General features: G+C 45.1%; 1 protein-coding gene across 9 annotated transcripts in view; it reads left to right on the forward strand.

Moving 5' to 3' along the window:
* The window catches only part of TRDN (triadin), a 203476-nt gene that overhangs the window by 126196 nt on the left and 55291 nt on the right, over nt 1-21989 (forward strand). For all 9 annotated transcript variants that reach the window (XM_082216111.1, XM_082216106.1, XM_082216112.1 and 6 more), the window contains 2 exons: nt 880-945; nt 2982-3044. In XM_082216111.1, the coding sequence (XP_082072237.1) occupies nt 880-945; nt 2982-3044 (129 nt within the window). The remainder of the gene's footprint in view (nt 1-879; nt 946-2981; nt 3045-21989) is intronic.

Raw genomic sequence — 21989 nt, forward strand, 5'->3', positions numbered from 1 at the left:
CCCCCATGCAGGGGAAATGCAATGGAGCTACCTTGTTGACCCCAGCATTGCTGCCACTTACCTGAATAGGGTGGGTGGTGTGGTGGTGAGGTCAGGCCTTTTTGGGTGGACTAGCAGAGGCAATCTGGTGCTCCCATCGATGTACAGGTGCAATGCTGACCTCACCACTGACCTGCTCCTGCACCATCCAGGTAAATGACAGCAATGCCAGTGTTGGGAGGGCAGCTTTGTGGCAGCATCCCATTGTATTTGCCACACCTAGCCCCATGCCCCAAATCTTCTCCATAGCTCCCTCAAGCCCTCTGGGGCAGATTTTGGGGTGTACAGTGAGGCTGGGGAGGGAATTTGCTCTGACAATGGTGTCAATTCTGCTGACAGATCGACACAGCTGAATTTCACCCATAAAGAACGAAGGATGTGGAAGCAATTTGGGTATAGTGCTGACTTAATTGTGTAGTATTGCCTGGGAATGTACTGTACATCTACCTGGCATTAAGGCCTTTAAATATTGAGTGATTTGGACTGTTTTACTGGGCTTTATGTATTCTGCAAACTTTTTGTAAGCTGTTTTGCATTTGTTTTATAAAGAAAAGCAGGATATACATTTCAAAATAAACAAACACATTACTTGGAACCAAGATGCAATAAGAAACCATGGTTTAGCACTACATATGCATGAGCACCAGTGAGCCTTGGGGTGGAATACAGAAGCGCTCTCTCTCTCTCTCTCTCTGTCTGTCTCATACACACACACACACACACACACACACACATTCCATCCCCTTTGCTCCTAATGACGTATTTGTCTAACTTTTATGAAACCAAAAATGGTACATGGGCTCCTTATGACACAAAGCCATCTTTTTATTTGTCTCTTAGAAGTAGAAAAAGAAAAGGAGGTGGTAACCCATGAGAAGAAGGTTGTTTCTGAAATTAAACCAAAAGGTGGGCTATTTGAAGGTGCTTGTTTTATATTATATTATTCAACCAGTTATAGCTGGGGTGGGTGTGTTCACGACAGCAATAGCATACTGTACGACATGGGTCAGCAAACTAAGGACCACAGGCCAGATCAGGCCCAATTGCCTTCTGGATCTGGCTTGCGGACGGTCCGGGAATCGCCACGTGAATCACCAGCACGCACATTCTTTCCCACTCTCTCCCTCAGCAGTGGTGGCAGTGCCTCCTCCCTCCCTCCTCCTGGCTTCTCCCTGCCCTGCATAGAGGAGGAAGAGGGCTGTGCTTTGATGGTGCCAGCAGCAGCAGTGCTTGAGCAGCCACCATTTTAAGCAGCCCCTCTCTGGAGCCCTTTTGCGTACCGCTCATCGTTCCTCCTCGTTCCAGCCCCTGCTGCTCGCAAGATACAAGTAAGCAGCCATCGGGGCTCGTGGTGCTCCTGGGTCATTCCCCTCCCCCCAAAAAATATAGTCCAGCCCCCCCACAAGGTCTAAGGGACAGTGGACCGGCACCGTGCTGAAAAAGTATGCTGACCCCTGCTGTACAATATATTCTTGCTTGCACAGAAAAGTCATGTTTGTTGAGTGATTTCTGTCCCCTTTTTTGTTGAAGAAGCCCAGTCAGCTGTTTTTGTGGACAAAATGGTGGGGGTGTTACTTCTCTGCCATGCAAATATTGGTATAGACGTATATAAAATGAGGTACAATACTACTTTCAGGGGAATATTCCAGGATCCCGCTAAAGGTAGCTCTGCTAGTTAAACTGTTCCTAGCTATGTTATAACCTTCATTTTCCCTTACGGAATGACAAAAGATATCAGTCCCAAATTCAGAGTCTCCGAGCCTCTGTTCTTCTTCAGTTCCCATTTCATGACATTTGGTCTAATGTCTTGCCTTGTACGCCTTCGTACTCTCCATTTTATCATTCCGATATTCCAAATTAATAAAGTGTCCTCTTAATTTCATTGTCATCAAATAAGGATGAGGGATTGCTATAAGGGATGCCCACCTTCTTCATGTGTGTGTTGAGGCACACTTAAAGTCAAACTAGGCAAGATGGTGGTAGAATAATTTATTTAAACTGGGTCTGCCCAATCATATATAAATCAGGGGGTAGAAATCTGATTTTTTAAAGTGAAAAGGGCAGCCTGGATGAGTGTAGATGAAACCTCTCAATGCTTAATGTACCCACGCAATATATTGAATATGCTCCCATCAGCAGGGCACAAGCCTGGGTTTGTGATTGTGTTTGAAGCCCATTGGGGGATGGACTGAAAAATGTGCTGCACATCTAACCCATAGTGATGACTGCCTCTTTGCCCTCCTCCCCATCTATCAGAAAAGGACTGGGAGGGTGGGAAAGAGAGTGAATGGAGAGGGACCTAAGGAGAACTTTAATTATCTGGTCCACCCAAAATGAATAAAGGGTGTCAGCCCCTCCAAGGACCAAGGCATTGTTTTCAGAGCCTCCCCAGTTTGCCCACCTCCTGCCCAAAGTGCCCTGATATCTAGGCCCCATGTAGCACTCTGCAGTTAGAGCAGTACCACACAAGTCATGGCTTCCCCAAAGAATTCTGGGAACTATAGTATGTTAAGGGTGGTGAGAGTTGTTTGGAGACCCTTATTCCCTTTACAGAGCTACAATTTACAGAGTGGTTTAAAAATTGACCCCCTTTCCAAGGAAATCTGAGAACTGAGGCTCTGAGGGGAGAAGGGTCTCCTAATCATAACAACTCTGGGAACCCATAACAAACTACAGTTCCTGGGCTCCTTTGGCAGAAGCCATGATTATTTAAAGTGGTATGATACTGCTTTAAATATATAGTGCAGATAGGGCCCTAGTTTGACCCAGAGGGATCTGGATTGGGAACCTTGTTCTATGACTAGGAAACTAAAATAGTTGGGGAGAAGCTATTTAGATCAGAGAATGTCACATTTTCTTCCTTGTGCTAGGTTGAATGCACATTGAAGTGTGTGATTCATATTTCTAGCATAGAAAATGGCTTCCTTTTAATTATTTTTTAGAAAAAAAAGAGGAAAGAAAGAAAGCTCCTGAGAAGACAGCTGTCCCTGAAGTTAAAAAAGCAGGTAAGAAATATCAATCTGTCACTCTCTTCTCTGAAATCCCATTATTATATGTGTACATTTTTAGACATTAAAAGTTTAAATTAGGTAGGTATGTAAATTATGGGCTCATTAAATTCTGATTTTTTAAATGTTATGAATTCAGTGTTTTTTGACAGAAAGGCTTCTCACTTTTATCTAGTTTTCTGCTTTATAGCTAATCTGCATTTTAATATGTTCTTTATTTTGTTTTATAGTATTAAATATTTTAAAATTGCTACACCCTCTGCATCTACAGAGCAGGTCTCCTTAGGCTTGCAATCAGTAAAACAAATAACTTCTAGGTGTCAGTTGAAGATTTCTATTAGGAGAGTGATATATGCAGGCAGTTCTTTAGATGAAATAATGAGCGTAAAAGCCAAGTCCTACGTAAGAATAACTATGAGCACAATACCAACCAACATACGTAGTTACCTAATGAACCGAAGGAAATAGATGTGAATGTTTGTGCTCACAGATTTAAAAGGTAAAGGACCCCTGGACAGTTAAGTCCAGTCAAAGGCAACTTTGGGGTGTGGCGCTCATCTCGCTTCAGGCTGAGGGTACCAGCATTTGTTCAGCTTTCTGGGTCATGTGGCCAGCATGACTAAACTGCTTCCGGCACAACGGAACACCATGACGCAAGCCAGAGCGCACGGAAATGCTGTTTACCTTCCTGCTGCAGCAGTACCTATTATCTAGTTGCACTGGTGTGCTTTCGAACTGCTAGGTTGACAGATGCTGGGACAGAGCAACAGGAATTCACCCCATCATGCGGATTCGAACCTCCAATCTTCCAATCAGCAAGTTTTTGGGGGTAAACTGGTGTTACCAACCTTGAGTGAGTTGCCAAAGCAAAGGTTTCATAGTCTAATTCAATTTATGTGTGTAAAAAGTCATCTCAGGACTGGATCTAAATCCCCCCAAAGGAGATGTTCTCAGCTAAGATAAAAGCTCAGGCAGTACTGCATCAGTTGCTCCTTCTGCTGCTTCAGGATGTTGTAATGGCCACCAACTCGGATGATTGTGGAAGAGGTTCAGATACATTCAGGAAGAATAAGGCTATCAACAGCCACTAGCTACTATTAATCTCCAGTACTACGGTATATTAGAAGCAGCATGCCTCCAAAAAGCAGTTGCTGGGCAACACAAGCAGGACAGTTTTAGTGTGTTCATGTACTGATTGTGGACTTCTCATAGACAACTGGTTGGCCACTGTGGTAACAGAATGATGAACTAGATGGGCTCTGGTCTGAACCAGCAGAGTTCTTGCATTCTTAAGAACTTCCTTGTTCAGTGCAGAATTGGAGTCAGCCTCCTATGTGTATCCCCCCAAAAATGCACAGAGCTACCTTCAGTGTTGCAATAAATGGGGAAGCCATTCATACCTGCAGCAGCTGATCTCTTATGGAGATTTGGGGAGTGTCTACACAAATTCATTCCCAGTCATTACAATATGTTGATATAAGCTCATGCTCGTTGCACAAAGAAGGATGTTATTGAAAGTGCATTTTAAATTCCAGAAGGCAAAAAATTTAATTGAGAAACGGCTTTTGTAACATTATGTAAATGTCATATGTAGATATTATAGTATAATATAATTTATAACAATATGGCTACTAGGCATATATAAAAATTGGTTTGCCTATGTGGAACTGAAGCTCTTTTTTTCCACACCAGTCCAAAATCGTGACAAATTAATTCAGCCTCTCCATAGCTACTAAGCCTATGGCTGTGATTTACAAGCAAAAAACTAAAATAAAAATGACAGTGTGCTTGCACTTAAGCAATAATAAGCTTCAGTATTAGACATGATTTACCCAGATTTAAGTTTCATTAAGCGGGGGAAGTATATTTATTTACATGCAAAGGAGTTTAGCACTGTGAGCTGTTTGTTCTTCCATTTATTTGGAGTTTTAACTCAACAAAGGCTCAGGCCTCTCAAAATGTAGTATTTGAAAACCATGCAGCTGGATGTTACCTGGAACATTTAAAATACATTAGCACTAAAAACAAATGCCACTGAAACCATTGCTACAGCCATTTAACCCTTATCCTGCTAAAAATCATAAAGGCTGTCGTTGAAATCTAGAAACTCTCTCCTAACCTTACAGAATTGTCCAAAAAGACTTCCTGGGTAACAGTGACAGCCACCATCTATTTTCTCTAACAGTACCTGAGTTAGTGATGCCACATTATGACAGAGCGTTGTTGCATGTGAAGCATTCTGGAAGTAGTGGTGGACTTTGGGCTCTTGGATTTCAGCAGCACCCTGTATAGTGCTAAAATTTGGCAAACCCCCCCCACCTCTCACACTATGTTCTACAGTATTGTTGTGGCACCCCCTGCAGCACATTGCCCAGTGCGATGGAACCAGTTGTGCTACACTGAAACTGCCTCTGCTGGGAAAATATGACAGCCTACCTGGTTGCTGATTGCAGCAGTTTGAAGTGGTTCTTCAAAACAATCCCATTTCCTTCTAGACGTTTTATCCATCCCTGAATCTCCCAAATTCACTGGAAAAGTTCCCAGTGAACCATTTCAGTCTGGCCTATGCAAAATCACTTGGTACAGAGATCCTCCCTCCCCATGATTAAAATATCTTTGAAAAGTATGCCGGGGACTATAATGCTTACTTACTAAGCTGCATTCATCAAACTGTTGACTTTGGAACAGCTGCACTAGGGAACCATGCAAAGGCCACAACTTGGTCTCTTGATTCCAACAGTTGTACCCACATATGAATTAGTTGTGAATCATCCCTTTGGATTGCCTTTCTAAATGCACGCTCACATCAATAAATAGTAATGTTTTCGTTGAGACTTACTAGAAATATTATACTGGGAATTATGTAAGTCTAGCAGCAAGAAGCAAAACACTGTGGTGCCATAAATAATAAGAGTTCTTAACAAAAGTGACGTGGAGAATGCATTTTACTATAATCCATACAAATAGCAGTCAATGAACTGAATGCAGAAAACAGCTATATTAAATGCAAGTGCTACTATCTAGCTGTTTCAGCCACATCTAACCAATGCACACACCTATGTGCTTCTGAAAGGCACAAGTCTGAAAAAGGAATAATAGGCCCTTGCTCAAAGTGAAAGACCTTGGCTAAATCTAGACATGTATTTTTTAAAAAAACGTTACAGGAAGATACGTCATAAAGCTCATAATATAAAATCCCATAGGCTAATTTTGACTGTTCCACAGCGCTATCTGGTGTCACAAGTTTTTAATGCAGTTATAACAATATACATTAATTAACTGAGTGTAGCTGCGTCCCTTGGTTCTCCCATGAGGCTGTGGCAGATTGGCAACTTCCCAGGAAAATCTGAATGAAAGTAGTGGGATAAAAATACCATTAAATAGGTACCCAAAATTCAAAAGTTACTTCTGTGTGTTCTGTGAAAGCAGCAACAGAGAAATCCCAGACACCTTTAATCAAAAGTAGGCACTACTTTCCTCATGGAGTCTTACTCCTTAGTACATGTGCTCAGGATTACTTGCCTACGATGGTATGAGTTTTCATAGTTAATTAGATGTAGAAGTGGTGTATTAGTTTGTTTCTCTAATCTGCTTCACAATATTTTTTTTCAAACGAGTACTTAGAAAATGTACCTTTCCAATTCTGTACTGCCTTTTTAAAATGGATCATCACAATCAGCATTTCACAATTTGTTGTATTTAAGACTGCATATTATGTAAGAATGCAGTTTTCGCCCTTCATATTCCACTTGAAGAGAATTATGCAATACAAAGTAAAAGTATTCATCTGTCTAGTTACTAACAGTTTATGACTCACTTTCCAAAAGAATCTGCCATAACACAATATAAGCCACCCCTACAGATCTGTGTTTTTCTTAATTTAATAAACTGTAGTTTTAATATATATATATTCTAGGTATACATGCTGCATATATGTCACACTTTAAAAAAATTCTCTCTGTTTTGTTGATTTGATACAGCAATAATTCTTGCCACATTTACCCTTCAGATAATGCAGTACAAACTGCACTTTTTAATGTGTGGTCATAGCAACTAGGTCTCATTTCCTGAGATGGTTTGTGGGATTCTTTTAGATAAATTGTTGGTTTTTATTTGCAGCATTTTGCTAAAAACAAAGGAACGCAATCTGTCAAACACAGAAGTATAAACGCTGCTTCTGACAGGAATTTCACCTTAGAAGCTCGTTAAAACTTCTTCAGTGCTTGTCTTATTCTGGTGTATGCCCCTTGGAGGGCAGCACTGCTAAATAATTATTTGTTTACATCCCTTTGGTTGTGGACCAGTTCAAAACCAGAGGTCATTGTTTTCTCAGTGATTTGAATACAAAGATATTCTCTCTCTCTCTCTCTCCCCCCCCCCTATTGGTTATCAATACTTCACCCCACTGTCCCAACATTCTGTTGTGCTTATATGACTAAGACCTGGGGAATTTGACATCTCCTGGTGTATATGTTAGAAAGGCAGACAGAGATGAAAGAACTACTAATCATAAGAGTGGGGGACATGGTAAGATGTGACCCAATCAAGATGGAAGGGTTATATAAGGATAACAGAGTAGCCAGAGTGAAGTGTCTTAGTTGGAATAAGGTTTGTTAGGCCATTGTCCACACTCTAATTGTGTCGTGACCTGTGGCTTTTCGCAACAGTTGCTAAATCAAAGTATTTGTTGGGACTGATACTTTGTCTGTGTATTTAATGGCTGATATACAGTCAACTCTCAACTTGCATGGGGGTTAAAGCCAAAATTGTGTATAGTCAAAACAGACTCTCTCAGAACCTCTGACTGCTCATACCTGTGCCACTGAATACTTGCACCGCCAGATACTCTCCCAAGGTGAGTGCAATGGATGGTGAAATTGCCATTTTTTCCCCTTCGCAGATGCCATCCCACTTATTATTATCATTACTATATTTATTATAAGCCAAGCACGTAAAGCTGAATTCAAGTTGTGAGTCTGTGGTACATATTTCAGAATATATTTTTTTGTGTGTGTTTAACAGTTTTTATTTATTTATCATGGGTTGTTGAAACGATTTTGCCAAAGGAAAGAAATCAGCACATATTATCCGGAGCAGTCAACTCATGCTGGTAAATCAATTTGGGGGTCTGTGAAGAAGATCAAATCTAATTATGGAGGCTGGGCAGGAGGCCAAGGGCATGGTCTCAGACACATGCACATTGATTTGTCCCCATTGAGTCATCTGCACACAACTTATGTAAAGAAGAGTTAGGAATATAGGAACATAGAAAGCTGCCTTAAACTGAGCCTAATGAGACCATTGGCCCATCTTGCCCAATACTGTCTACACTCTATTTCTACATATGATTCAGATGGTAGGGGGGGGATTAGAGCGCACATATTAATAATACCTCATCCCCCAAATCCCTTAGTGACAGAACGAGTGGCTTCATCCTCTTCTTCATCACCATCTTATTTTTATTATTAACATTGTCACTTAAATTTCTATACCGTCCTTCATCTGAAGATCACAGGGTGGTTTACAACATAAAAGCAAAAAAAACCATATAGATGTTAAGTAGCATAGGGAATAAGATTGAATCAAGGCAGTCTCAGTAGCAAGGCAATGGGGAGAAGCACACTAGCTCCTCTCCCTTTTGTCATCATTTCAGTTGCCTTTCAGTTGCCCTAAACGGCCTCAGTCCAGTATACCTGAAGGAGCGTCTCCACCCCCATCTTTCTGCCAGGACACTGAGGTCCAGTGCCCAGGGCCTTCTGGCGGTTCCCTCACTGCGAGAAGCAAAGCTACAGGGAACCAGGCAGAGGGCCTTCTCAGTAGTGGTGCCCGCCCTGTGGAATGCCCTCCCATCAGATGTCAAAGAGATAAGCTTTTAATGCATGACATTTTAATATATTTAATATGTTTCCATTCTGTTGCAGTTTGGTTTCTGTCAAATTATACATCAAATAATAATCTGCCAAATATTATGTTTCTGTCATGCTGTCAGCTATGCAACACACATTACATAATTTACACTTATTTAAATATAAATATAAATATATAATTAAATATAAAGGAAACGTCTAAACAATGTAAAAAAAACCATTAAGTATGCATCATTTGTGAACTTCTAAAAGCCAACGATGTGAACAAACACCAATTGTATTTGCTCAGTTGATTTCCATTTCCGATCACAGATGAACCTGTAAACTCCAGGAATTTCTGCTTAATTTCTCATCTTTGTTGGAATTGTCCTACATCCCTAGGATCTTTCACACTCATCTCCACTGGCTTCCTCATGTGTTTAAGTTACTTTTATAGGTAATGCCTCAAGTCTTTAAATAGTGTGTTTATTCGCTCTGTGTTACACCCACTAATTTCAGTGAGGCTTACTCATGAGTAAGTGTGTGTAGGTGTGCAGCCTTTGTGCTTTATTGTGAGGAGGATGAGAGAGAATGAATGATTGAATATGGGACTGATGAAATATATATCACTTGCATTCACAAATATCTACCGATTTCCCAGTTGTTTTCTTTTTTTAAATCCCTCATATAGCATTTTGCAGGCAGAACCTGATAATAAAATAATAAAAATGCAGCTTGCTGAAAGGAGGACCTCCTTCAGTTCAACATCTGTGCTAAAGAAAAAAACTAAAGGAAGGCGATGCTGTGTCTCTTTGTGGAGACTTTTTACCCTAATGCCTCCCTTGGCAGGAGTTCTCTTTAATATTGATTGTGCACTATTATCAAAGCAAAAACTAGCAGTAACCGAAACCTGTGTGATGGAAGGAATGGAGGAGGTCTTGAATTTCCAGGGCACAAACACAGGAGTGTGTTAGACTTGGAATACTAGATAGGGGTCAAAGGAGGTAAAGAGCGAAGTGGGGAGACTCTGCTGGGGGAACAGCTGGGGAAATAAGCAGGAAAGAGCTTTCATATAAGTGAGGGGAGGAAAGCATAAGTTGTTACAGACTAGCTTTGAGAAGGCAGAGACATCTACAGACAGAAAATCTATGAAAGGAAAGAGATGGCGCTCAGTTAGAAAATACTGATTTCTTTCCCAGGGTTGAGATATGTGAAGACAGGAGTCAATTATAACAGCTTTCTTGCTCCTCTTCTGCTATCTGCCCTGCCAAATTTCACATATGCTGGTTGCTTCTATGAGTTCTTGCATTTCATACATTAGCCATCTTTCCTTGGAAAATATAAGACTATTTTGACAGGCAGTCACCTAAAATATATTTTTTTTAAGAAAAGAAAATGGTTTGCCAACACCCTTTCAAAACCTCTCTGTATACAGCCTTCTGGTTTTCTGTATTTAAAGGTCACTGTTTTGCAGGCTCATTAAAAGGTTCCTCTAATTGCCAAATACATATTTAGATTTCTGCCAATTCAGAAATAGGGCTCTTTCATCCATGGTGCATCACGGAACCAAATCCCTCTAAATGCGAGACGTATTTGCATTCGTATTTACTCTATTCCAGTCTTCGTTCTATTCGCTCTCATTTCCTGCAGTGTAAACTAATACTGAATGTTTCACTCTTCAACACAAAATGAACCCGAGGATTGTTAATTAGCTTTTTAAAATGTTCGTGTAGATAAAACACATTAATCCTCTGACCTTCAATAATGCAAAAACATGGTGCTAATTGGTCTGGAGGAAACACACAGCGATCACAACACCAGACAATTCTGTTGTTGACTTGGAAGCCTTTTTTAAACAAACATAACCGGCAAAACAAATATCTGGCACAACCCTATTTGAAAATCCACATAGACCAGCCTTCTACTGCTCTGGGCATGGCGTGATAGTTGCACAGGCTAGTCTAGATGGCAGATTGTTTCACAGCTGTTGGAGTGTTAAGCGACTGTCAAAAGCCTGACTCTTTGATTGAGTAGACTTGTCCTCTGTTGCTTCAGAGGGCAGGGTTAGAACCAATAGGTGGAAATCACAGGCAAGCAGATTTGGGCTGAATATTGAACGAAACTTCCTAATGGTAAGAGCTGCCTGACAGCAGAACATACTGCCTTGGGAGATAGTGGGCTTTCCTTCACTCTAGACAGCCATCTGTCTGGGATGCAGTAGTTGCAACCTGCATTATAAATCCTGTTGTGAACTTGGGATTGGACTACATGAGCTCAAAGATCTCTTCCATCTTCTCAAGTGAGTGCTTTCTGGTCATATTACAAGAAGAGAATACCAAAACAAATGGATAACAGTTTGATATGGGACTGGTTTAAAGCCCCAGTGTTGAACTTTAAAAAAATAACAACCACAACTAGGGTGCATTCATTAACATGAGCTGTAGTCTGAAGTGGTGTGGTCCAAGGATGGCTTTATCACATGGTGAACAGTTTACGTAGCTTAGGCCTAACAAGTCCTACGACCTGGAGATACATGGCTATCATTGGCTATATCTGATCAACCATATTGCCATCTGAGCACAGAACAGGCTTCAGAGACAAGCCTGTGTTTGCATTCCCTGCTGCCTTTTTGCATAGCATGGCAGCAGGCATATTGTCATCAATACTGTGATGTTGAAATGCCAATCTCTGCAGCTTTCAAAAGGGCACCGATACATGGGAAATGAGGAGAAAAGGCCAAGCCATTCTCTCGCAAGTTGGCCTTTGTTACTCTGCTTTATAGACACATTTTTAAAAAGTCCTGTGACAATTTTTAAACTTCTTGATGTTTTGAGGAGAAAGGACCTCTTTAAAGTCTCATGTAACTTTCGTTATGTTAATAGATTTGATTTTGTTCACAAAAGAAATGTTGGTGACCCCTTGTGGCTAAATATCCATTACTCTCCTTTGGGCTTTTCTATTTGCGTATGTTATTGCTTTCTTCCTATTAAATATCACTATATTCCAAAGCAAGTGGTTTATGAGGAAGGGAGATCAAGGAGTTCAGTTGATGATTAGGGATATCTTACTGTCAGAGTTGCTCCCCGATCCTAGCTCACAGAGGATCACGCTAGCCAGCGATCATTAAGTAAAAGTCTTTATTGAGTTACAGTTCCCATTCTCAAGCTGCTGCGTGCAACTCTACGTCTTATGGTTAGATCGGCGAAGCTCTGTCTGGGTCCCCGCCTCCTGTACACCAACTTAATATCCTAGCCCTGCTCCACCTTTTCCGCCTGACTGTTCTCCTCTGGGTCCCTCTGCCCCCCGGGGTCTCCTCCCTCCGGGACTCCTCCGACGCCGACCCCCCGGACCCTTCTGTCTCCTTGCGCCGGGCTTTAGGACCTGGCTCCCTCTCCGGGCTGCCTACTGCGTCACTTCCCTGTGCATTTGAACTTGGCGCGCGCGCCCAACCTTCCACTTTCCGTCTGACCGTTTCTTCGCTCCCTGATGGAGGTGTGGCCACTCCTGACTCGTGCTCTCCCTCCTGTTGTGAGCTGCCAGCGCTTGATCCCTGGCCCCCTTCCTCTTCCCTGCTCTCTGGCGGTGACGCTGGTCCCGATCTCCAACTGCTCCCCTCTGAGTCCCCTCTGGCTCTCTCTTCCTGGGGTGTCCCCCTAGGCTCCCCCCTTGCCCTGGCCACTGGTGCTCCTTTCTGTGAATCTTCTGATTCACTGGAAAGACTCAGAGATCTCGGGTCGTCATCATCACTCATCTTTTCTTCTGCCTCCTCCTCCTCGCTCTCTGTTTCCTCCCTTGCCCTTGCCTCTGCTCCTGAACCCCTGACATCCATCCCCCCCCTCGAAGCCCCCTCTTCCCCCCTCCCCTCCTTCCGGTGCGGGAGCTGGGTGCTGCTGTGTCAGGGGGACGAATGTCGGGTACAGGTCGCTTCCCGTGGCGGGCCTCCATCTGAAGTCTTCCGGTTCTTCCTCCCTGCTCTCGTCGACGACGGTCACCTCCGCTTCCATCTCTGTGCCGCCGTGCTCGAAACCTGGGTCGTCCCCGAAAACGTCCATGTCTGTCTCTCCCTCGCTTCCTCCTGGGGGCGTCGCTCGTCCTGGACCCTCCAGCCACTTTCTGTGCCACTGCTCCTCTGGTCTATCGTCCCACCAATACGAGGGTTCTGAGGCAGATCCCGAGGGTGACCCCTCCGGGGAACGTGCGTCGCGTGTTGGTTCCTGGTCCGAGTCGAACCCCCGGAACGTGCTGGCTGAAAGCGTGGGCGTGAAAAGCCAGTCGTTGAAAAAATCAGCTGGCATGGGCCTGTGTGGGAAGAGGGCATGAAACTCTTCTTTGAGCAGAGGTTCGTCTAGAGCGTAGCCTGGCACCCAGCTGTTGGCACTGGCCGGGGTGCCCTCCTTGGCGAGAAAGTATTCTACCCCCTCTTCCCCCCATCTAGAGTCCAAAATCTCTGTGACTTCGTTGATGCGCTCCTCCTGTGCCACTCCCCCTTGCTCGGTTCTCTCTCGGAGTGGACTTGGTGCCGTGCCTGGTTCCTGAAATCTGTGAGGTGCCTTGTAGGGAGTGAGCACCGATCTGTGGAACACCGGATGCATCCTGGAACCCTCCGGAAGCGCCAGCCTGAAAGCCACCGGGTTGACCTGCTCTTCGACTTGGTAGGGCCCCAGTTGCTTATGCCCTAGTTTCTTCTTCGCCAACGACCTGGCCGGCACTGCGTGGGCTGCTAACCAGACCCAGTCTCCCACATGGATCTCTTCGCCAACCCTTCTGTGTTTGTCCGCTTGTACCTTGTATGTGTGTTTGGCCAGCTCCAGGTGCCGCCGCAGCTGATCGTGGACCTCCTGCAACTCTGACGCGAACGCATCTGCTGTCTGCGGCTCCCCCTCCCCCATTCTTTCCAGTCCCGGGAAGGTTCTGGGGTGCCTCCCGTTGTTGGCGAAGAACGGCGTGACCCCCGTGGACACGTGCTTCGTGTTGTTGTAGGCGAACTCGGCGAGAGGCAGGTAATCCACCCACGTCGCAGGCTGTTGATTCGCATAACATCTCAGGTACTGCTGCATGATGGCATTGACCCGCTCCGCTTGCCCGTTGGTCTGCGGGTGTCTAGCCGACGCCAGGTTGATCTTGACGTTCAGGAAGCCCATCAGCTTCTGCCAGAAATTCGAGATGAACTGTCGCCCTCGGTCGGACAGAATAGACCGCGGCAGACCGTGAACCTTGAACACGTGGTCTATGAACAGTTTGGCGGTTTGTTCCGCCGTGGCCACCTTAGCACACGGAATGAAATGTGCCATCTTGGAGAACAAGTCCACCACCACCAGCACGGCCGTCTTGCCCCTCGAGCTGGGCAGATCCGTGACAAAGTCCAGGGCCACTCTCTCCCATGGTTCGAACGGAGTTTGCAGTGGTTCCAACAGTCCGGCCGGCGGTCTGTGCACTGGTTTGGCCCTCTGGCAGGTGTCACACCTCGCCACGTAGTCCGCGACTTCCCCTCTCATTCCGGGCCACCAGAAGTCTCTGGCGACCAATTCCACCGTCTTCTCCTTGCCAAAGTGCCCGGCAGTGGGCGCGTCGTGCAGCTGCTGCAGTACCTTGGCGCGAAGTTCGTCTCCTGGCACGTAGACGGCCCCTTTACGGAGGAGCAATCCATCTCGCAGCTGGAACTCGTCGGTCGCTGCCGTGCCCCTGTGCACCTCTGCCATCTTTGCTTGCGCGAAGGAGTCATCCTGCAACGCTCGTCGCACCGCCTCCAGGTCCACTGTTGCCGCAGCGCACGCCCACACTGTTGGTGCGAAGATGTGCATGGCGGCCGCTGGCGTTGCCTCCTCCAGATACTGCGGCTTACGGGAGAGAGCATCCGCCATGATGTTGGTGTCCCCCGGGACATACTCTATTCGGAAGTCGAAGTTCGCAAAGAACTCAGCCCAACGTATCTGCCTCTGGTTCAGGAACTGCGCCGTGCGCCAGTGCTCCAGATTTTTGTGGTCCGTGCAGACCTGCACCGTGTGCTTGGCGCCGATCAGGAAGTGCCGCCACGCTTTGAACGCTGCATGAATGGCCAGCAACTCCCTGTCCCAGATGGTGTAATTCTGTTCGGACTTGCTGAGCTTCCTGGAGTAAAACGCTCCCGGCCTCCAAACCCCCTGCGGGTCTTTCTGCAGCAGGACTGCTCCCACGGCTCTGTCCGAGGCGTCTGTCTCCACCCTCATCGGCCTGCTGGGGTTGACATGAAGCAGCTGCTCTTCCGACGCGAAGAGCCGCTTGAGTGCCTGAAAGGACTGCTCCGCCTGCTCCGTCCAGATGAACTTCTTTTTCTTGGAGCTGAGCGTGTCTGTGATGGCCGCCGTCTGCATAGCAAAGCCTTTGATAAATTTGCGATAGAAGTTCGCGAAGCCGACAAACCGTTGGACCTCCTTCCGGTTGTGTGGGCTTTTCCAATCCAACACTGCTCGAACCTTGGCGCTGTCCTGCCCCCCTAGCAGCTCCCTGCCATCCACCGTGACAACCTGCAGGGGCAGCGTGGCAGGCAGCAACTGTATGGCGTGCCGGTCGACAAAGTCCTGCCCCATAAAGTCCGCATTGCTGCCTGAGTCGATGGTAATTGGCACGTCCATCGTGATTCCATTGGGCAGCTGGAGCGATGCGGTGAGCCTCACTACTGGCTTGGGCGGGAGGGGGTCCATGGGCTGTAAAATCTCTGGGGACTGCTTCACTGACACGTCTGGCTGGGCCCCAGTGCCTCTTCCTCCAGCCAGACAGCGTCGTTTCCCTGCTGTGGTTCTCCTTGCTGCGTTGCTGCAGTTACCATTGCTGAGGCTGCAGCGTGCTTGTGGAGCCTCCGGGGACACTCTTTCGCCATATGCTGTGGATCATCGCAGATATAACACTTCCTGTTCCCTCTAGGAGGCTTCGCTTTCACTGTTGCCGGTGCCAGGGCTCTGGCTGCTGACTGAGCCCTTGCACTTCCAACCTCCATAGGTTCCGCCCCTCCTCCTGGCGGAGGCGTGGATTGCGCACGCGCTGCTTCTCTGGGAAGGAAGGAGGAGCCCCTGGCTGGTTCGCGCCCTCCACGCCCTTCGTCCCTGCTCCACGGACGTTCTTCCAGCCGCACCCCCACCGCCAGCGCCCTCTGAACGATCTCCTGCGTGGTCCGGGGTCTCTCCCCCCTCGCAATTTCATCTTTAACCGAGCCGTGCAAGCCCTCCCAAAACAGGTCTCTTACAGGAGCCGAATCTCTGTCCCATTCCAGGGCACTGACCAAAGCGAAAAAGCGGGCATGGTACTGCCTTACGCTGGCCCTCCCTTGCTTCAGTCCATGTATCTGCTGCCGAGCAAGATCCACGTCAATGCTTGATAAAAAGCACCCATCCATCGCTTTAATAAAGGCATCCGCATTTTGGAGCGCCGGATCCTTATCCCTCCACAAATTGCGCAGCCATGCTTTAGCATCTCCATGCAAATGGGACATGATGAATCCCACTTTCTCTTGCTCATCTCTAAAGTCTTTGTTCAGCAGTTGCAGTGCACACATTACATCTGCTCTAAAGTTGGGGTACTGTTGCAGATTCCCATCGAAGTGAGAGACCAGACCGCCTGTTCGTCTCCCCAACCCAATCCCCTCCGGTTTGGGTGTCAGTTGCCCTTGCTTAGTAAGCACTTCCAACCTGACCTGGAGATCCCTGTAGGCGGCAGCTGCGTCCTCCTCTCTCTTCCTGGATGCAAGTGCCTCGGCATTCAGTCGTGTCACTGCTTCTCTGAGTTCCGCTATCTGCTGTTCAGCCGTCATGTTGTCTGCCGTTCGTGAGCTCGCTAGTAGGCACCCGCTTTCTTTCCTCTCCGTGAGGCCGTAGATGCCCACAATTTATGGAGACAGAGCTTACTGTCAGAGTTGCTCCCCGATCCTAGCTCACAGAGGATCACGCTAGCCAGCGATCATTAAGTAAAAGTCTTTATTGAGTTACAGTTCCCATTCTCAAGCTGCTGCGTGCAACTCTACGTCTTATGGTTAGATCGGCGAAGCTCTGTCTGGGTCCCCGCCTCCTGTACACCAACTTAATATCCTAGCCCTGCTCCACCTTTTCCGCCTGACTGTTCTCCTCTGGGTCCCTCTGCCCCCCGGGGTCTCCTCCCTCCGGGACTCCTCCGACGCCGACCCCCCGGACCCTTCTGTCTCCTTGCGCCGGGCTTTAGGACCTGGCTCCCTCTCCGGGCTGCCTACTGCGTCACTTCCCTGTGCATTTGAACTTGGCGCGCGCGCCCAACCTTCCACTTTCCGTCTGACCGTTTCTTCGCTCCCTGATGGAGGTGTGGCCACTCCTGACTCGTGCCCTCCCTCCTGTTGTGAGCTGCCAGCGCTTGATCCCTGGCCCCTTTCCTCTTCCCTGCTCTCTGGCGGTGACGCTGGTCCCGATCTCCAACTGCTCCCCTCTGAGTCCCCTCTGGCTCTCTCTTCCTGGGGTGTCCCCCTAGGCTCCCCCCTTGCCCTGGCCACTGGTGCTCCTTTCTGTGAATCTTCTGATTCACTGGAAAGACTCGGAGATCTCGGGTCGTCGTCATCACTCATCTTTTCTTCTGCCTCCTCCTCCTCGCTCTCTGTTTCCTCCCTTGCCCTTGCCTCTGCTCCTGAACCCCTGACACTTACAGTGCTCAGCATGAAATGGAGACTGGGTTAAGGCCTTTGCGGTATTTGAAGTTTTGAGATAACAAATAACAACAAAAGGCATAATTTTTATTTTGGCTATCTGTTTTTACTGATGCTCTTACCTTTTGAGTTTTAGCTTGTGGACTGCTGACTGATTCATCCTTACTTCACAACTAGCCCTTAGCACTCTTATCACCTCCATTCCTTCATACTCTTTCCCCTGTACCTGCAAAGCTTTTCTCATTTGATGTTTTCTGGCATTGTCTAGCTTTCAGATATGGGAATGCTACACACACACACACACACACACACACACAACACAACAAAATACTAGTGTTTCTCTCACACACAGAGACACATACACACACCACCTCTCAGTGGAAATTGGTACCTAGGTGATAACCCAAAAATCCCAGTGATGACCCACATAATTTTTGGGTTGCAAATATTTAGAAGCAAGTTACTAACTTCGGACAAAACTACCAAATCTTATCAAGGACTACAAAGAGTTAACCATTCCATTTCCAGACTCTGGCAAGTCCTGCTGGACTGTACCACTTCAAACCTCAAGTTAGCATGCAAGTACTGATGGAACTTTCAAACATGTAAGTCAGTCCTCAGCAGCCTGAATCCCTACTGCTCAGCAAGAGATGAATCACACAATCCTTTTGAACTGTAAAGCTCAGATCTGTGTCCCTGTACATTTGAATTTTCCAGAAGCTCCATTCATCCATATATGGACTCAAACTGGGTAGTAGGATGGGCACATCCCTATCCAGTTTGAGCCCCCACATATGCTTTTCTGTGCCTGAAAAGGACTAGAGAGGTCTTAAAAACTACTCATGTGTACCTTCAAGTAGCTAGTGGAGGAAATTATGTTTACTTTGCATTTTAATGTGCATTAATCCAAACCACAGGTGCAGAATTTGTGGTTCAAACCACAATTCCGCCATTTTGTCCTATGTGAAATTTGTCCCTTTGAAGCTCTTGCATGTTAAGCCATGTACTGCTGAATTTGATAATGTCTCATCTTTGAGAGATCAATGGAAACAACATAAGTTGTTAGAGATAAATGGAAGGTATTCCATTGCATTCTTAATTATGTGATTATTTCAATGTGTGCCCAGTTTTAGGCAGCTGGAATTGTAGTTCTCTTCCTTTTCATGCAGCGTCATCCTCCATTTTTTCTTTTTGATGACTTGGAGCTATTAAGTTCTATGAAGTGTTGTATAATGATTGGCTTAGCGGTATGTGCAGATGTTCTTGAAAATAATTGCAATAAATATATGTGGTTGAGCACTTAAGAGAGTGCACTTCTAATTACCGGTATGTATGACACCCCTTGCTAAAATGGGCCAGTAGAAACCATTTTAGTCATATTTGCTCTTGTGTGAAAGTTCTGAAGTACACATAAAATACACATTTTGGCAAATTATTGTGTACAATGTGACAGTACACTCCAAAATTGAGTTAAATAGTCACTAATGAACAAACAATGATTTTAGATTAGCATTGAACTCCCCCCTGTTTGTGCATAGAGATGCACACAATCAGGAAAGATGTGATAGGCAGGATCTGAAGAGCTAGTCTTGTGGCATAGAATGAACATCTTTCATAATGTTTTCCCCCCTGATCAAAGCATGTTTGTGGGTTTAATGAGACAGCTTGGGATATAATATACTGAAAACCATAATTATTGCATATTCTTCTTCTGTGATGGCTAATGGGCACAGTAAAGGCTGCGCTACACTTATAACAGAATTCTTAACGATTCTGCTGCAATGTCCTAGCAGAAAGCAATCAAGCCCACTGCAAATATAAAAAAACATCAGCAGGTATTTGTTCCCTTTTGGATCAAAAGAATATCAGACAGATCCTTTCTCCTGTTGCAAACTCAAAACTTCATTTAGTTTTGAAATTTTACAGATGTCAGAGAAGACCCTCAGCAGATGTACTCCTGTTGACTTTGCCTGAGCAAGTGGCTTCTTTATATCCTTTTGTTACTTGGGGCAAGGTCTTACATTCAGCTCGTGTGGTGATAAAGCAACCCGCTGCTTGCTTTGAACTGTTAAGCAAGTGCATGACTTGGTAGGAGACCTAAGACCTTAGTTTCAACTTACAAAGCAATAGTGGCAATTATCAAATAGACTGTTGTTGTTGTTGTTGTTGTTGGCATTGGGAGATAATGGAGGAGTGTGCCTCTGGCAGTGAGATAAACTGTTGGAAGGTTGCAGCACCTGCTGTGGCTGTAGAGACCGATATGGGAGAGAGATGCTTGGTTGCAGCTGGGGCAGATGAAGGCATCCAGTTATGCAGGTGCACCATGGCATTTCTTCCCTCTGTTCACCTCCCAACGGTCATTCCTCCACTGATCTCTGCTATACATACACAACCTGTCTGTCTCCAGGCACTGTGGTCATCTGCAAGAGATTCCCACAGGGCAGGGCTGATGTTTCCAGCCTTCGTGTCATGTGTGCAGACATCTCTGTAATGCAAAGTTAGTCTGCCTATGGGCCTGGTGCCTGAAGCCAGCTCCATGTAGAGCACATTCTTGGGAATCTTGGACATCATGGACATGACCAAGCCAGCAGAGACGTCACTAAGACAGGAATATGAACATCCTGGGAATGTGGGCTTGGGAGAGCACATCCTTATTTGAAATAGCATCCTGCCTAAAATCTTCTGGGCATTGAGGTGTCGCTCCTGATGCTTGTAAGTTGCCCACAAGTCACTTCCATAAAGCAGTGTGCTCAACACGCCAGCCTGGTAGACCTTCATCTTGTTATTGAACATTAGCATCTCATTCTCCAGAGAGGTGAAACCATTTCAGAGAGGTGAGCCATTGCCATCGCTGCCTTGCCAATACACTTGCCCAGCTCAGCATTGAATAGATAATACATTATGGGAATTCATCTTGACTGTAGATTGTGCAGCTTTAGGGTTCTACATGCAACACTAGTATACAAGGATCCATTTGTGTAACTTGGAGTAATGGGAAGTAATACTCATTCCTTTTTAGTTAAAGTTTTTCTAAGCTAAGCAGCAGTAAACACTGCAAAATAGAAATACAGGTCAATGTCACATAACAGATAGTTTCTTTCATAAAAATATTTGAATGACATGGCTTTCTATTTGCTCATCTTGCTTTGAGTCATATGCAATAGCTTTCTGGATGTTGCTATGTTTTATTAATTAACACATATAAAATTAATACAAAAATTAACATGGCAAAAATCACTACAATTTTAAAAAGTAATCAGGTATATTTCTAATCTTATTTTTTTCTAATGTTCTAGGCAATCATTTTTACATAGCTATGATGTGTTGAGTATCCTTATTGTTGATTAAAAATGGTGGTTCTGTAAATGAAGACAGAGGCCCCATCTGCACTGTATATTTAGAGTGGTATTATACCAGTTTAAACAGCCATGACTTCCCCCAAAGAATCCTGGGAACTGTTATTTGTTAAGGGCGCTGAAAGTTCTTAGGAAGCCACTAGTATCCTCAGACAAAGGCAGGACAATAGCAGCTTCTCTATCACAATTTATCCAGTCAGTCTGCATCTAATTGGGAAACAAATGCTTAGATCAAGATCCTTTCTTATGGTTCATCATGTGCACTTCTGGAGCTTCTGCACAAGTGGGGTTTCCCAGTAACTGCAGGGCAGTTTCCAGCGCAGAAAGAAAGGTGCATCTAGTGCTACATCTTCCATTACAGGGAATAGGATAGCCTAAGTATACGGGAGTGCTTGTGAATTGCAGCAAATCACTGCAATCGCATTGAAAATATACACTTGTATTTATATGTTAAAATGTATAGCTTACTGTATTTTTAGAGCTCCAAACAGTTTTAGATTGAATTTGCCTGAAAAATATTCAATTAAAATCCAGTTGAAAACAAAATAACTGTAACCATACCTCTTCCCAACCAACCACCACCACAATAACCCTAAATGTATGTTTGATAACCTTGATTTCATCCCAACAACATAATCTCAAATATAAACAAGTTCTTCTTATCAGGCTTTTCAAATACACTCAGACATGGATGTAGAGTTTTGCTGCATAGTTGATAACAGTTGCTTTGGAAATATAATGGCTTTGATTTAATTTTAGTTCATCCTCGGCTTTGGCCAGATAGATATCTAGCTTTTAGATCACTGGATAGAAATAAAATACATTGCTCAGCAACAAATATATAAAGTCAGCCAAATCTGCTATTTAAGACTGGTCTATATGAAGAATGGTCTCTCATTGACTAAAATGTTCAGATGCTAAGCTATTTTTCAGACAACGTATGCCACCTGCTGCTGCTTTTATTTTAACACATTTGGACACTTTGCTCGGGGCAGCAAATGGAACGTTAAGTACCATCCATGCATGATGTATTGGTTTAAAAGCCCCCATTAATGTGTCAAATGTGCAGGAAATGATTTCACACATGTGGCCGACATACTGT

Source organism: Podarcis vaucheri, assembly GCF_965113315.1.
Source record: "Podarcis vaucheri genome assembly, chromosome: 3".
Lineage (NCBI taxonomy): Eukaryota > Metazoa > Chordata > Lepidosauria > Squamata > Lacertidae > Podarcis > Podarcis vaucheri.